General features: G+C 25.8%; 1 protein-coding gene across 2 annotated transcripts in view; it reads left to right on the forward strand.

Moving 5' to 3' along the window:
* LOC129971429 (ATP-binding cassette sub-family B member 6-like) overlaps nt 1–15,852 on the forward strand; it is a 57,263-nt gene that overhangs the window by 17,657 nt on the left and 23,754 nt on the right. For both annotated transcript variants that reach the window (XM_056085184.1, XM_056085183.1), the window contains exons 5-10: nt 2,236–2,338; nt 5,246–5,335; nt 5,984–6,105; nt 7,254–7,363; nt 9,562–9,627; nt 12,391–12,593. In XM_056085184.1, the coding sequence (XP_055941159.1) occupies nt 2,236–2,338; nt 5,246–5,335; nt 5,984–6,105; nt 7,254–7,363; nt 9,562–9,627; nt 12,391–12,593 (694 nt within the window). The remainder of the gene's footprint in view (nt 1–2,235; nt 2,339–5,245; nt 5,336–5,983; nt 6,106–7,253; nt 7,364–9,561; nt 9,628–12,390; nt 12,594–15,852) is intronic.

Consider the following 15,852-nt stretch of genomic DNA (forward strand, 5'->3'; position numbering starts at 1 on the left):
CCATGAAACAAATTCTTGCAATGATTGTAATTATACAAAAGTCAAGAATTAACTAAAATCATTTGGAGTAAAGTCCCTAAAACTTTCTTGCATACTTTTTTATATCTTTTTGATATCCTTTTGCCTTCCTTAAAAAATCATCCTATCCACCATAGATGCTCAGACTTTTTTATTTTCTGAATCCTGTGAGCCTTCATCCTTATTATTATTATTTCAATAGAATAGTGAAGAAGATCGACTATGCATTAAAAAAAAATTGCTGATAAATGGAAACCAGGATTTGATTCAAAACTACAGTTTTTATAGCAAAGTTATTTAATCATATAGGATAATCTACTTATCTTTATTAATCTACCTATGTCATTGCATTTTTGAGTTATCATATTTCAGTTGAGTATTGCAACTGGTCATATACTGAAAGATGATCTGCACACAATTTGATTTGGTTCAAAATTTATCACAGGTCTGCACTTTAGATGCTAAAAGTGTGAACCAAATTTATCCATTTTCCTCTGTTTTATTATTTATGTGTTCACATTGTAACATATTCAAGATCGGGCAAGCAGGGCAAGTGCTATGGGTGTTATTACTGGAAGGTGCAAAATTGTGGAATAAAATAGTTGAATTTATTAAAGAATATTTTTTCACTTTTATTCCCAAGAACTAAAATAAAACTTCTTAAAAGGCAAAATTGAGATTTTTTTTTCTCAATTTTGAATTTATATATTTGTAGTTATTTTTATATATTTGCTGTATTTTATAGTTCTATATATTAGCTAAGAAATAAGACTGACTTAAATTTTAACAGATGAAAATTATGTTGCAAGCCATATTTAAAAGTGATTTTATGATTGGGAAAAAACTGCACACCTTTATATTATTGAAAAAACAACGGAGTTTAAAGTTTAATTTTGTGTTTTAATTTTAAAGTGATAAAATTGATAATTCTCTTTTGTAAATGCAATGGTTATCAATAAAAATATTGAGATTTCATTTCAATTTTGATTGATTAAAACTAATTCAAGTTTGAAAAATTTATTTAAAATGTACATTCCCATCTTCCAAAATATATTTCTGAAAGGTTGAGTAACTTTAATTCTAACAATTCTGCCTGTAATATGCTGACAAACACATTTCTATGTTTAATATTAATGGATGAGCTAACTGTATATTCATCTAAATAGTATCATAATTATATGTCGTGGAAATATTTAAAATTGTTAAAAAAATTTTTTATGAAATTTACTGTTTGTGCTGAGGAAATGTTTAATATATTAAATGTTTAAATCGCTAAAAAATGATTTAAATAAAAATGTAAATAGTTATTTGTGTGAAAATTTTGATGTATTTGTAAAATATAAAATCAGTATGCATTCCTTTGATCTCCTTAGAGCTGGGAAAAGCTTGCTGACTGCCCCTGTTCTTGGGTCTTCTGCCTTTCAGTTGTTTTATACATTTTAACTATATTTTTTATTAATAATTACTTTTGTAACTGTTTTTAATCTATTTGAATAAGTAAAATTTATTGACTAGTTGCTAAGTCATATTGGTTCATAAATATTTTATATATATTTATTAAGGTTTGCTCATATTTCAGAATAATATTTTTTTTTGGGGGGGGTATGAAAATGGTTAAAAAAAAGTTGGTTCTGTTTTGGTATTTACTCTCCACTGTTTTGTGCTATTTAATGTAAGTGCACTTCTGCTTGAATTTAAACACAAAAATTTCTTGTGAATCAGTTTCTTTCAAAATTTGATTGAAATCTGCAAGATTATATCTTTAATTCATTAGTCTTATCTCAAAACATTTTTGAGTTATCATGTTTGCAGACACGCAGATATTCCAAAAATGGTTCTTCCCTAGTCATTGCGGCTTGAAACTTCTGTCTGAATCTCCTGAAGATTACAGTACATCTCTTTATATAGAAGAAAATAAAAATAGCATTTGCTTCTGCTAATAATTAAATAAATTAATGCAGTGTTATTGTTAGTGTCTGGTATACTGGATTCCACATCTGAAAGGTTGAAAGTTGTATCTGCTTTACTTTGAAGTACTTTTAAAATTTGCATGTTAAGCTTTTGCACAGTTTATTTTACCAGTGGAGAGTACATATTCTGTTTAATGTAGCTCATCATATTCAACATTTATTGTATAATTTAGAACCTAAGCCAGATTTAATTTTCTATTTAATAAATTTTAATTTTCTATTGTATTCTTCGAATTTTTTATTTCAGGCAGTAATAGTTTTTTAAACAACATAAGGACATTTTTGTGGATTAGAGTTCAACAATATACAGTTAAAGAAGTTGAATTGGATATGTATGCTCATCTCCATAGGTAAGTTATAATTTTTATTATAAAAATTCACTGATTATCATTTAACTAAAATTGGAATTATGCCTGTCCTGATTAGCAGAGAAAATTCTGTATTTTATTTTTTATATACACTATATACACTTTTTCCCCTTTTTTTCAAGCTTGAAAGCATTTTTCTAAAAATTAGAACCTGTTAGGCAAAGTTTTATGTTTTGCAGACAAAATAATCATTTAAAAAAAGGAAAAGTGTGGGGGTAAACTTTTCAGAAATATGAAATAGAATTCTAAAAATTTGTAAACTTCATCTTATTTGTATTGGCGAGATAATTTAAATAATGTTTAAAATAAACTCAATATTGTGAATCAAATTTTTCAAAATTCATGATAAACTCAGAGTTGTCACTAAAATCTGGGGGTAAAAAAATATTTTTCTTTTGCATATATTTAATTTGCAAAGTTTTTTTTTTTTTTTTTGCATTGCGTTGCAAATGTGATGTTGGAGTTCTTTTCTTTTTTTTTTCGTTGAACATTTTTATTTTTTCTAAAGCTTCATAGTAACTTGTGTGTGTTAATTTTGCATACTGACACAAATCTTTTGGAATCAAAACTTGGAAAACACCTCCATCAAAGTTTATTACACATTTTTTAGACCAATTAAAGTATCATCTTTCAGATTTTTAACAAGCATATCCTTGTTGATAGGAAATCATCTACTTTCTGCAGCTACATTGCCATGTGACAACACAAGATTTATTTTTACAGCTTCTCTGAAAACAAGAAATTCTTTCAATATCAAAATATTAGAATAGAAATATTCTAAACTTTTTTTTTTTTTTTGTATTAGCTTTTCAGTGTTTTCAGGAAAATTTCAAATTGTAACTTTGCACATTCTGAACTTGCTGAGGAAATTTGTGCTTTTGAATAAATAGTTGAAATAATTCAACCATTTATTTTTAATATAATAGTGCACTGGCTCACCAATAAACGTGAATTAAAACAAAATGCAGCTTTTAAAAACAGCAAAATTTTTTTTAATGTTTTCAGATATATATTTTTTTTATAGTACTCTTTACAAATATAAAACGTTCTGCTATGAAGCCTCATATTTCAGCTTCAGTAGCTCCACTAGTAATCAAGTAACCTGTAGTCACTTCCCCAATATTAGTATTTTTTCTCAATCTTAGACTTTTAGAATCATCAAGCTCTATCAAAAATAATCTGCTTCATAAGATTGTATTACAAATTTGTTATTGTTTAAAAATTTCTTAAGAGATTGATGAAAAAATAGAGCTAATGTGTAACAAATAACATATGGCATTTTTGTACGGCCTAATATAGATATTAATATTATCAGTGAACATATTTCCAATATTGAATACATTAAAGGACGATGCCACATGTTTTAATGGCCATAGAAGTTCAGCACTAAATTATTGTTTTTGAACTAAAACATTCAAAATCGGATTATTTTTAAATTTGACGTTTTTGAACTTAACATATCATCTTCACCTGCAGTGCTTTTAGTCCAACATCACTAATGACTTTTTTGAACTGACACATAATTTTTTATGTTTTTCTCTTTTGATGTCACTAGTAAATGCCTTTTTTCCCGTATTATTTGAGCTTATTATCTTCTTACAAAGATAGTATTACGCAACCAATGGATTTACCCTAACCCATTTGTAACATTTAATACCTGTAACTGTATCTCTCATGTTTTCCTACATATGCATTATGTTTTCATGTATGCTGTTTTCAAATTATTCTCATTTTGATTTTAACTATATGTAAGCTGCTGCTTTTTCTTTTTTTTTCGTTCTTACTATTACATTGGATTTTTGAATAAAGTTTATTATATTCTTTAAAAATTGTATTGCACATTCATCCCCATGATGTCAGGATTCATGCTTTTACTTGTTCAGTCCATATTAAATATGGATTTTGAGCGGCTCATTGTTTTAAAAAGTCCTTAATCTACTCTGAATAAACTTGTAACTTCTCAAATAATAAACAAACTATTCAATAAATTTACATGTGAGTGTCTAAACATGATCTGCGATGCTTCCTCAGATTGAATATTGCTATTCCCACCTGGGCAATTTATTCTATTCTCTCACAAAGTTATAGTAATCTCGCGTATGCCCATTAGCCGTAATCCACTAATCTCATGGAATGAGAATAACTGTCTCTCAAATTGTAATAATCTATATCTGATATTCTTTTTATCTATATGAGCAAATGGAAAAGGACTGAATTCCTTCAATTTCACTGTCACAAATGGTGGCTTTCCATTTATTGAGCTATGGCTACAATTTTTTATTCTTATAATGTCCAGAGATTGACATTTTTTTAGACAAAACAAAAAAGAAGTAAGAAAAATTCCCTTTACTTTCCCGGTTTTTATGGAAATTTTCGCATTCTCCTGTATTTTCTCCAGTTTTTTTCAAATGATTTATAAATTCCCTGTGTTCTCATGATTTTCCTATTCTCCTGTTGGCGTGGCAACCCTGTTAAATGTTTCTTTTTCTCTAAAATCTTTGTATATCAAAATTTAATTAAAAAATATCAAAATTGTACATTGGAGTTTTCATATTAAAATTTGAGTTATCATACTGGAATGTACAAATTAAAGATTTTTAAAATGTAATAGAAGTATTAAGCAGAAATTTTTTGCAGCTTTAGAAGTGGTTCTGGAATGAGGAATTTTTGAATAACATATGTTTGTAATTTTATCAAAGAAATGAGAGTTTTAAATAAAAAATTGTAATCATTTTAAAATGCTCATAAATTTCATGACAAATTTAATAAGTTTTTAAAGTTTGAAAAAGGCCGAGAGAATAAAATAATCAATTTTCATTTTAAAACCTGCTAGGCTATAAACATTCTACTATTAATTGTTTAGGAATGCTTCGCTTTTTTTCCCTACAGTTTATCACTCAAATGGCATTTAAGTCGAAAAATTGGAGAAGTTCTCAGAGTCATGGATCGAGGAACAAGTAGTATCAGCAGCCTGTTAGGGTAAGATTCAAAACAAATTTCTATTTGGCATTTTAATCTAGTTTTAATAATATTTTTATGAGCAATTCAAAATGAATGAAAATTAAGGTAATGATTTTTTTTTAGTTCAGAAATTTGTTTTCACCTTTATAATGCTCTCCAATATTTATGGAATATCTGATAAAAAATGATAATAAAAATGATAGTAAAAATGATATAATGAATGAAATGAAAATGATCTGTGAAAAAATTTTTAATGAAAAATAAGAAACTTATGCAAGTTTTTATGTCCATTATTTATCTATGATTGATTATCTATCAAATGTTAATTTCCAAATAATTATCTCAGATTATTTCCAAACCTTACATTTTGCAAATTTCTGTTTAGATTGAAAAAAGATACGAGTAAGGTTAATAGCACTATATATTATAGTATAATAAAATTATATGAGTAGAATATTTTGTAAAATATCACAGATTTTACTATAATTTTAAGGAACATTGAGGGATGGTGTGTTGCTAATTGATTTCATATAATTAAAAGATAATTTTTGTATCATTACATTAATTATGTTGTGAAGTTTTTATTTAAAAGTGTTTTTAATTAGTTTCAATCTTATTTTAATTTTAGTTTGCAAAGCTATAATTTGTATTGTCTAATATTTTCAGGTATATTATTTTTAACATTTTACCCACTTTTGCTGACATATTCATTGCTGTGATTTATTTTGCTGTTGCATTCAACCCATGGTTTGGCTTGATTGTCTTCATAACTATGTCTCTCTACTTAAGTACGTATTGTCCTAAAATCGTACGTATACGTCCTAAAATCTTTATTAATACGATGTTATTTTAGAATTATTTGAAAATGATCCTTTATTTCATCATAGAGATAATGAATTGTATTTGTGTCATTTTTCCAATCCTGCAGAATTTAGCATTAAGAAAACTAATTTAAAGTGCATATATATATATATATATACACAGAGTTAACTATTGCCAGAATTGTCTCTTATCACTTTGTAATTTACATTGTGACTAAAAAACATTGTATATATTTTCTACATATTTTATATTTCCGTGTATAAATTGATAATATTTGGAATGTTTTCTGAAAATAAATTATAGGGTTAGTTTATATGCAGATCTGCTAATTTTTTTTTAAAAAAATGTAGATACTTTTTTATTTAACTGGGCAGAAGTGGGAAATCACTAAATATCTCTAAAAAGCACTGTCTATTTCTTTAGTTTATATATTTTTAAATTTAAGAAAAACAGTAAATGAAGTGAGTTATTAGTGAGTTTAAAACAGTAAATGAATTTTAAATGAAGTGAGTTATTCTTTCTGTGAAAATGATTTGCTTTATTTTCAAAATTATTTGTTATTGTCCCTTTATTGCATCATCACCAAAATCAAATATGTGAGGGTGGTAAGTTTTTTTAAAATGTTGAGCGAGAAAATGTGAAAACACAATCATTTTATTTTACAATTTGCCATACAAGAATTCCTATGCCCATTCATCTTTCAAACAAAAACTAAATGGCACTAAAAATAAGACTTGCACAGATACAACAGATCATATGCAAAATAACAAAAGAATGTTAAAAAATATGCAGCTGTTTTACCTACTTATATGTTCATCCTCATGGTGGAATATTTGAATTTCACAGGATTTTTTTAAAATTTTTACTTTAGCTTCTATAAAGATTTTAAATTTGTAAAAATGTTTGATGAAAAAAGCATTTTTGATTTATATTTGGAATGGCTTATAATCATAAATATATGGTATAATTTAAATTTATTATTCTTTTGCTAAAATAAGATGCATATATAGGTAGGTTGCATGAGCACATTGAAACACACATTTCTTATTATTTATGGGATAAAGAGAAGCCTTAAAATCTCCTTATGTTTGTATAATTTCTTTTCCTTCTTTAGTTTCAACTGTGTGGCTTACTGAATGGAGAACCAAGTTTAGAAGAAACATTAATAAACTAGACAATGAAGTGGAGGCACAATGTGTCGATTCTCTTCTCAATTTTGAAACTGTAAATATTTCCAAAAATTTAGTTAAGGATATTTGATTTTATTATTTATACAAGACTTTTTTGTTAGTGAGTTAGTAAATAGTCAAAACTTTTATAGGTTGCAAAACTGACTGGAGATTTATTATAGCTTTGCAAACTAAAGACTAATCTATTATGGTATCTAAATTTTGATTAATTATATTTTAATAGTGAGTGTTATATTACCTGTTCAATACAGATCAAATTATTCAAGCAGGATAACATGATACACGAATGATTCATATATTGAAAATATGTATAAGCTTATATAAAAAAATACATCTTTATAACTACATTATTTGCTCATTATTAGATTATTTAACAATGTATAAAAAAACTGTGGAAAATAAATTTATATAAAACTTATGTGAAATTTTTAAAAATTGAGTTTATTAATTGATAATAAAAAAACCCAGAAAGTTTCAAAGCCAGATTTATTAAATTTTGCTTCATATTTCAAATCTGTGGGGGGGGGGGGCATGTCTCAGTTGAAAGAGTATGTTGTGCATTGGATTGGAGGTTTATTTTTGCATTGTAATGATGTGAATTTTTAACTTTCTGTCAGTAGTAGTATTTTCAGTGTATAACAGAAATTACCAGAATAAGCAATTAGATAAGTGCATATCTTTTAATTGTAGCCAGTTACACTAAGCATACTAAATGTTGATTCTAAAACAGTGATGTCAAATATTACATTTCTAATTGATTTTAGAAATTTTTAAAATTAATTAATAAAAGTCAAATGAAAATTAAGTACTTGATAAATCAGACTGAATTAAAATGAATTATAAATTCATTTATAAATTTAAAGCATTTATGTCTGTGACCATATTAAATTGACTTTCTGTGACTTTTAATGTTTATTCTGAGTCCTGTATCAAAAATTTTTTGGGAAATGTCATTTTTCTTCACTTTGTCTAAATATTTATTCTATAAATTTAAAATGTTATTTTATTGAAATTCATTTTGTTGTGGTTAGATATTTTTTATTCTCACATTCTCATCTTTTAAAAATTGCTCTCTTCGTCAGCACTTTTTTTTATTTCTTTTGCTTAAAAAAACAAATAATTATCTCCAAAAAATATCCTATCATTTCTTAAAAAATAGTCAAATTACTACTGTATTGTCCGAGGTTTACAAATAAATCATTTGTATGATCAGAATTAAAAAATAACAATTTCTTCTTAATCCTTTTACAGGAATTATGCTAAATTTGCTCTGTCCTTTAAAAAATGCATGAGTTAAGTTCTGTCCCTCTAATCATAAAATAATTCACATCTAAAAAGGTTTTCTTGTTTTTATTTTTCTCACAAGAAGGTGAGACAGCATATGCTCTATTGATTCTCAAGGGACATAAGATCCTTTTAATGTCAATCTTGTCATTTGTTATTTCAAAAGTTTTGTATCTGTATTTTGTAAAACTTTCCCACATTTAAATATTTTCTTATCTGAAAATAAAATTAAGTATAAAATAAATTTCATAATAATGTTTCTCTATAACATTTTTAAAATAGATTTTATTAATCATTTTACTATCTTTAAAAAAAAAAGAAAATATTTTCAATAAATGATATGATTAGAAATTTCTGGTATTTTTTTAATACCCGATGGGGGAAAAAGTTCATTGAAAAAATTACTGTGAACTTGCTTAATGGTATTAAAGGGCTTTCATAAATACTTTTCTTTTTGCCTTTTTTTAATAGCCAACTTTTCTTAAACATTTAATTTAATGTTTCATGTTTATAAAGATAGATTTTTGGAATCAATTTTTCACTCACTTCATGTGCCAGAATTTTCAAGCATTATATATTTTAGTCTTCATACTGTTTATACACTATTGTATATTATCATAATTTGTTTGTCAGTTAATCATTTCTTTTCGTTATGATTCTGGTTTAGTGTGAGTAGCCTCACCTGGTAACAAATTTGTGAAAATAATTACTTTTAAGATTCCATTATCTTTATAATAATGAAATACAAACTGAAGAATAAAAAGTAAAAAATAAATTAAATTAAAAATTCTGCTTTTTATATACACTAATGAAAGTTTTAAAAAAAACTGTTTTTATTAAATTTATTTTTTCTTCCTTTCCTTTCAGAATTTTCTATTTAGTGTCATATTCCATTTGTGTCTTATAATTTTTAGCTGCATAAATCTTGTTATGTTTTTTTAAATGCAGGTAAAATATTATAATGCTGAGTTGTATGAAATGGAAAATTATGAAAAAGCAATTGATAGCTATCAGGTTGGTATATCAAAGTTTTATGCCATTTTGTAATGAGTAAGGACATATTTTCAGGGTATCACAATAAAATAACAAATTATTTTCTAACAGTGGGAATTTTTTCAGTTTCTGAGAGTTGTCTCGGAATGCAAGAAAAGGTTTAATTATGGCTTTGTGAGCAAAGTAACAATTGTTATGTTTTTTACCTGATTTCATACCTAATAATTAAAGCAATTATTAAATTAATCTTTGTTTAAATGATTTTATTATTTAACTGACTATCTTTGACTGGGATTTGTTTTGTGATATATTCAATTAAATGTCATATACATAGCTTAATGTTCATGATTCCCCGAGAAAATATTTCTTAAGTATCAAATTGTGGCAGACATCTTATCTTATATTCATTATCTGTATAGTGTCTTAATCCCTTCACATCATACTGCTAATAAAAATATAATTGAGAATATCTGTCTTCTTAATTTTACAGTATAGCAGCATTTTTGTTTTTCATGTGAACTACACAGATGTTTAACAAAATCTATCTTCCTTAACTTATAATAATGGAAGAATATCGTGTGGTTGCTTGACAGAGCAATTGAGACTGCTTTGAAATTTAGTTAAACAATGAGATCTATTGTAAAGTGATTCAAAATTATTAAAAATATATATAGCAAAAAATTGTTATCAGTAAAAAGGTTTTTGAATTTTCAAGATGATATAAAAATTATTTCTGTGCTGTATATTTTTTGGAAATTATAATGGAAAAGTGCTAAAATCTCAATTCTTAATTAGGATGCTTATTCCCACCCACCAATGTATATATGTGCTAAATATAGTAACTCTAGCATAAAACAAAAAACAAAAAAAAAAAAAATCTATCCTTTAAAGTTTCAACACATATTCATTCTCCTTTATTATTAGTAGAGATAAAGATTAAAGATTATAAGTTGTATTATTATTATTATTATTAGATTACTAGCCTTACTCCTGAGGCGATCGGTTGGTTTATCTGGATTAATGATTTCTAAAAATTTCAAATAATATTTTATACAACTGTGTCTTTTTTGGCTTCCTCAGTGGTCTTTCTTAGATTTCAAGTTTTGATAGACATATATTTTAGAAGTCTTACATTATTGTTTTCATTATGCTATGCATTTCCCTACTTTTCTGTCATTTTCCTTATACATCCAATTATTCAAAGTAAAGCTGGACTATAAAAGTTTTTCACATTGCTTCATTCCTCAATTAAAACTTTAAGTAAAAAAAAGTAAATTGAACACTGAAAGTGAATTGAAATTGAAAAGTGAATTAACGCTGAAACTTACTCATCCTGAAAAGATAAATCGAATCTTCATATCCTGAGTCTCAAGAATGGGGGGGGGGACAGTATGAAATATTAGTAACAATAATAAAAATGATGTGAGCTTTGCATCTATAATGGAATATGTTGCTATAAAATAAACATTATTAAAAAAAAATTGATTTAAAATATACATTAAAAAAAAAGGCATCATTGAAAGTATAATTTTTTAGAATGATGTAAAAATCATTTGTATGTTGTAATATTTTTTGAAGATCATAGATAAAAGCCATAATTTTGTTTAGTTTTTTAAAGAATCTCTCCCAACTGTACATTTTAACTATCCAAAGTATATATGTACCAAACAGAAGAACTGAAAGTTTATCCTGTAGAACACTAATACACACATACACATATTCTTCTATATTATTAATAGAGAGAAATGTTTCATTAAATTTAATGACCTGATGTATTGCCATGCATTCTTTTAAAGTTTAAAAAAAAAAATTATTTTATCAATCACAAACTAATAGTACTAAAAAAATGTTACAGTAAGAGATTTTTTTAAAAATATTATTTAAGAAGCAAGCATCTTTAATTAATACATTTTTCTTCCACTATTAAATTTTAAAATTTTGAATATTTGAAATTTATATAATTTAATTATAATTAAAATTTTAATTATAACTTGGTTTTTTTTCTAATAATTGCAAACTTATTTACTTCAATCCCCCCCCCCTCACCCTAAAAAAATTAAGATTACAAAGCTTTAATTTTCGTAGAATTTCTTTTTCTTTCTACTTAAATGTTTCATAATAGTTAAAATCAACTTATTTTCTTCCTTTTTCATATATTTAAAACTTTTTGTGCTCTTCTATTATGATAGTGATTTAAAAATAATTTATTTCAAATGAACTGTTATTATTATATGAAATCAATTGTTTAAGAAGGATTTATTTTGTCTCCAAATCAATAAGAAATTTTAAAATCATGTCTTTAATTGTTCTAGAAAGCTGTAAATCTTTCCCATGCACCCTCAATAAATACTATCAAATGTGAAAGATGTTCATTTTTTATCTGGTTTTTTTGCAATAAACAGATAATTTATAAAATGTCTGTTGAAAAACTTTGAATGGTGTAAAGTCAAGAACAGTGTCTATCTTTCCATAATTTTATATGTGTATACAAGAGGTTTTAGAGGATTTACGTTTATAAAATGTTAATGCAGACCTCTATATGTGTGCTTCTTTTCGTTATAACAAAAAAAAAAGTTAACAGAAACCTTTTAAATTCGAAATTAGATTAATAACTTGTTTGATATTTGATTTGTGATGTTTTAGGTATAATTATCATTTGCATTGTTAAATTCTTTTTTAGAGTTTAGTTGCCTTATTTTTTAAAATCTGAAACACTCTCACTTTTTCAAACTTACTAAATGCAATGAATCAATTTCAAAATCAAATCTGTTCATAATTTTTTAGGTTGCCGAGTGGATCGGCACGGCATCATTGAATCTTTTGAATACAGTTCAGAATATTGTCATCAGTATTGGAGTGATGGCAGGTGCGCTTTTGTGTGCTCATTATGTGGTAGATGGGAAACTCACTTCTGGAGACTATGTACTTTTCAGTTCCTATATTTTGCAGCTTTATACACCTTTGAATTTCTTTGGAACATATTATAGGTAGACCTCTACTTAGTTTTAATTAAATATTTGAAATAATGTTCAGTACATCAAATAATGTTAGATTAAGTTTTTGAACAAATCATGAACAAATATTCATCTTTATTTTTATTCATATTTTATCTTACAAATTATATCAAATGTTATTTTCAGTTTAAAAAAAAATATTTGAGTGAATCCTCCAAACCAAGAATGTGTTACAAAATAGGAATACCTAAAAAATTAGATAGCTTATTTTTTAAAATCTAAAATAAGAAAATGTGAACTATTTAAATATTGATTGACAGTACTGAGTATTAGAAATTAATATGGAATGAACTCATAAAAATTGTAAGCAGTTTGTGAAATATAATTTTGAATATTATATATATATATATCTAATATATAAAAATAATTTTTTGTTTCTTTATATTTTATGCACTGCTGTAATAAGTATTATTTATGCACTGCGATAAAAGTTTTGCCAACTTATTGCTTGCACTTGCAAGAAGCTTATAAGCATAGTAGAATTATTAGCATTTATTTTGAACACAATAAAATTTACAAACAAATCGTTTCATACGTTTCCTTTATTCAACATTATTTTAAAATTGACTGCAATAAACGGCACATGTAATTCGGAGCTAAGCGCAAGCATATCAAACAAAAGAAAATTATCATTGATGCCAATCAATGTGAGTTAAATAAAATGAAAAACATTTAGAGAAAGTGCTAACTTTTTTTCTTTTTGTTAATGATTAGTGATCTACACAAGATATTGTCATTCTACGGAAACAGTATTTTGGCTGTATTGAACCGCACATATTATTCAGAGTTTATCTCACACATACAAAATAATATTATTATGATTGATGCCGTTCATGGTAAGTTATATGTAAGGTAAATTTTCCTGTGCACACAGCAATTTTTCTGTTTATTCAGTGAATTAAAAAACGATCTTTCAGTTATATAAGCGTGTATTGTGTTAATTATTTCGTAAAAAAAAAATGCCTCCCAAACGTTCCTTACTAAGTAGATCTACCTTCGCAGCACGTAGAAATAAATGGAAACGAACGATTTGAGAATTTTCGTAATTTGAAAATTATGAAAAGAATCAAGATAACATGAGGCAAGAATTGAAAGACAACGTGCGTGCTAAATGATCACTACATCAGAATCAGAAAATCAGCATGCAGCAAGAATTGAGGCAACTATTCTTAATGGAAAGGTGAAAAGAGAAGATGTGCTCATTCCACACATTCCCATTATTCACACCAACATGCCTTTTGATTTCAAATGACTGCGGTTCCCTATTCAACAATTATCTCGATGATCATCAACAAGGTGCAAGGACAAACATTTCCTAGAAAATCCATGTTTTACACAAGGCCAGTTGTATTTTGGATGCTCATGAGTCAGGCAGCCAAGGAATTTGTTTTTGCTGAAGACGAAAAAACAAAAAATATTGTCTACTTTTAAGCATTTGAATAAAGAAGTCCAAAAAATAGAATAAATATGACTTATACTTCTCCTTTATATAACATTCAATTTCAATGAATGTATTTATTGTTGACAAGAAAATAAATATCATTCATCCTATCGTTGCTAATTAAAAAAGCTAGCAATTCAATTTTCAAAAAATATTTCTAAAATTATTTCTTGTGCAGCAGCAACACACTGGGTATCAGCTAGTAGTAGTTTAAAAAATTAATTTTATGTGCTTTTCCAGTTTCCTTACTTCACTTATAAAGATTCACACAACTGCTGAAGAGCTATAAAAGATTCTTTTTATGTAAAGTTAAAATAAATATGTGTGAGGAGATTTTTTTCTTGTCAATTTATATGAAAACTACTTTATGCCATAACTGAAACTAAATTCATAATTGGTAAACTGTTATTAATGTTATTAAAATTATTTTAAAATAAAATTCATCATTTCTGTTTTGGTTCTTGTGAAATTTTTATCTTGGCCAATTGACAGATGCTTTATCTGTTGAAATTATTGCAATGACTCGTAACCTATTCTAATTCCTAGTGTACACTAGAAAATACTTTTCTTTTTTTATGTTGCAAAGTAGAATTCAGATTCTCATGTAGTAACAAGGATTGCCAAAATGAAATAAATAAATAAATAAAATTAAAAAACGTAGTATTAATTTATTCTATTACAACTGTTTAAAGATATGCTTCGATATTTTAAGTGAGAAAACAAATGTTAATGTATTTTGGAAAGTTGGGCTTCTTGTTATGTTTTATTCCCTTAAAATATGAATTATGATTCCAAATAAGGATGTACAAAAAATGTTAGTATTGTAGAAATTTGAAAGTGTTTTTTCAGATTCTTTAAAATGTGCAACTTTAAATTATTAAATAAAACATTAAGACAGTCAAAAATTTCATTCAAATTTAACTGCAGTAAAAAATAATTTTAAGTTTATTTTTAAATGTAGTTAATTGTCTTTTATTTTTGTTATTTTCAAATGTTGAACTCACACAAATATTTTTTTAGAACAAAAAGCCTTTTCTGTTGTCCTTCTTTCATATTATATACATGGTAGGAGACTGTGCTTTGTTACAGCGCATGCTTATCAGAGAGAGATTTGGGGCTGAGGAAAAGCAAAGTTCTTCAGGAATTTATTATTATTTTATGTAGAAAAACATTCTTGTAGGTATACTCGTGATTTAAAAAAAAAAGAAAAAAATTAGAATCTCAATTTTGTTACACAACTCTTCTTTGCATTTTCCCCTGAAGATTCTAAGTAATAAAATGAAGATTGTTATATTGTTGTTAAATTTTAATACATTCTATGGCATGTAATAAATTAAGAACTAAATTTGTTTGCTCTAAAAATTAAACTTCCGTAGCTTTGCATTTGCTATGTTATCCATATAAGTACCATTAAATAGAAATAATATATTTTAAAAAATAAATTAATTTAAAAAAAGGGATTGTTTTACAGCTTTATTTAATAAATGATGTGTAAATTTGGAAAACTTAAATGTAAAGCAGCCATTGTTTTCCTCGAACTTTGTAAATAAAAATTTAAGTTTGAAATAGAGGAATTTCAAATTGTGACATATTTAATTTCTGATTAAGTATTTTTGTTTGCCTATTGATATTTTCTATTACATTATAATTGTTTTCACATATTTTTTTTTTTTTTTTTTTTTTAGTTTTATATCTCTGTACTAAGTTTTTTCATTGGTCACAAGAACTAATTTAAAAAATTACATTTGACTACTATTGGCAGATTTGGTATTTATTGCAAATGATCAAATT

The sequence above is a fragment of the Argiope bruennichi genome, chromosome 6 (genome assembly GCF_947563725.1).
Source record: "Argiope bruennichi chromosome 6, qqArgBrue1.1, whole genome shotgun sequence".
Taxonomy (NCBI): domain Eukaryota; kingdom Metazoa; phylum Arthropoda; class Arachnida; order Araneae; family Araneidae; genus Argiope; species Argiope bruennichi.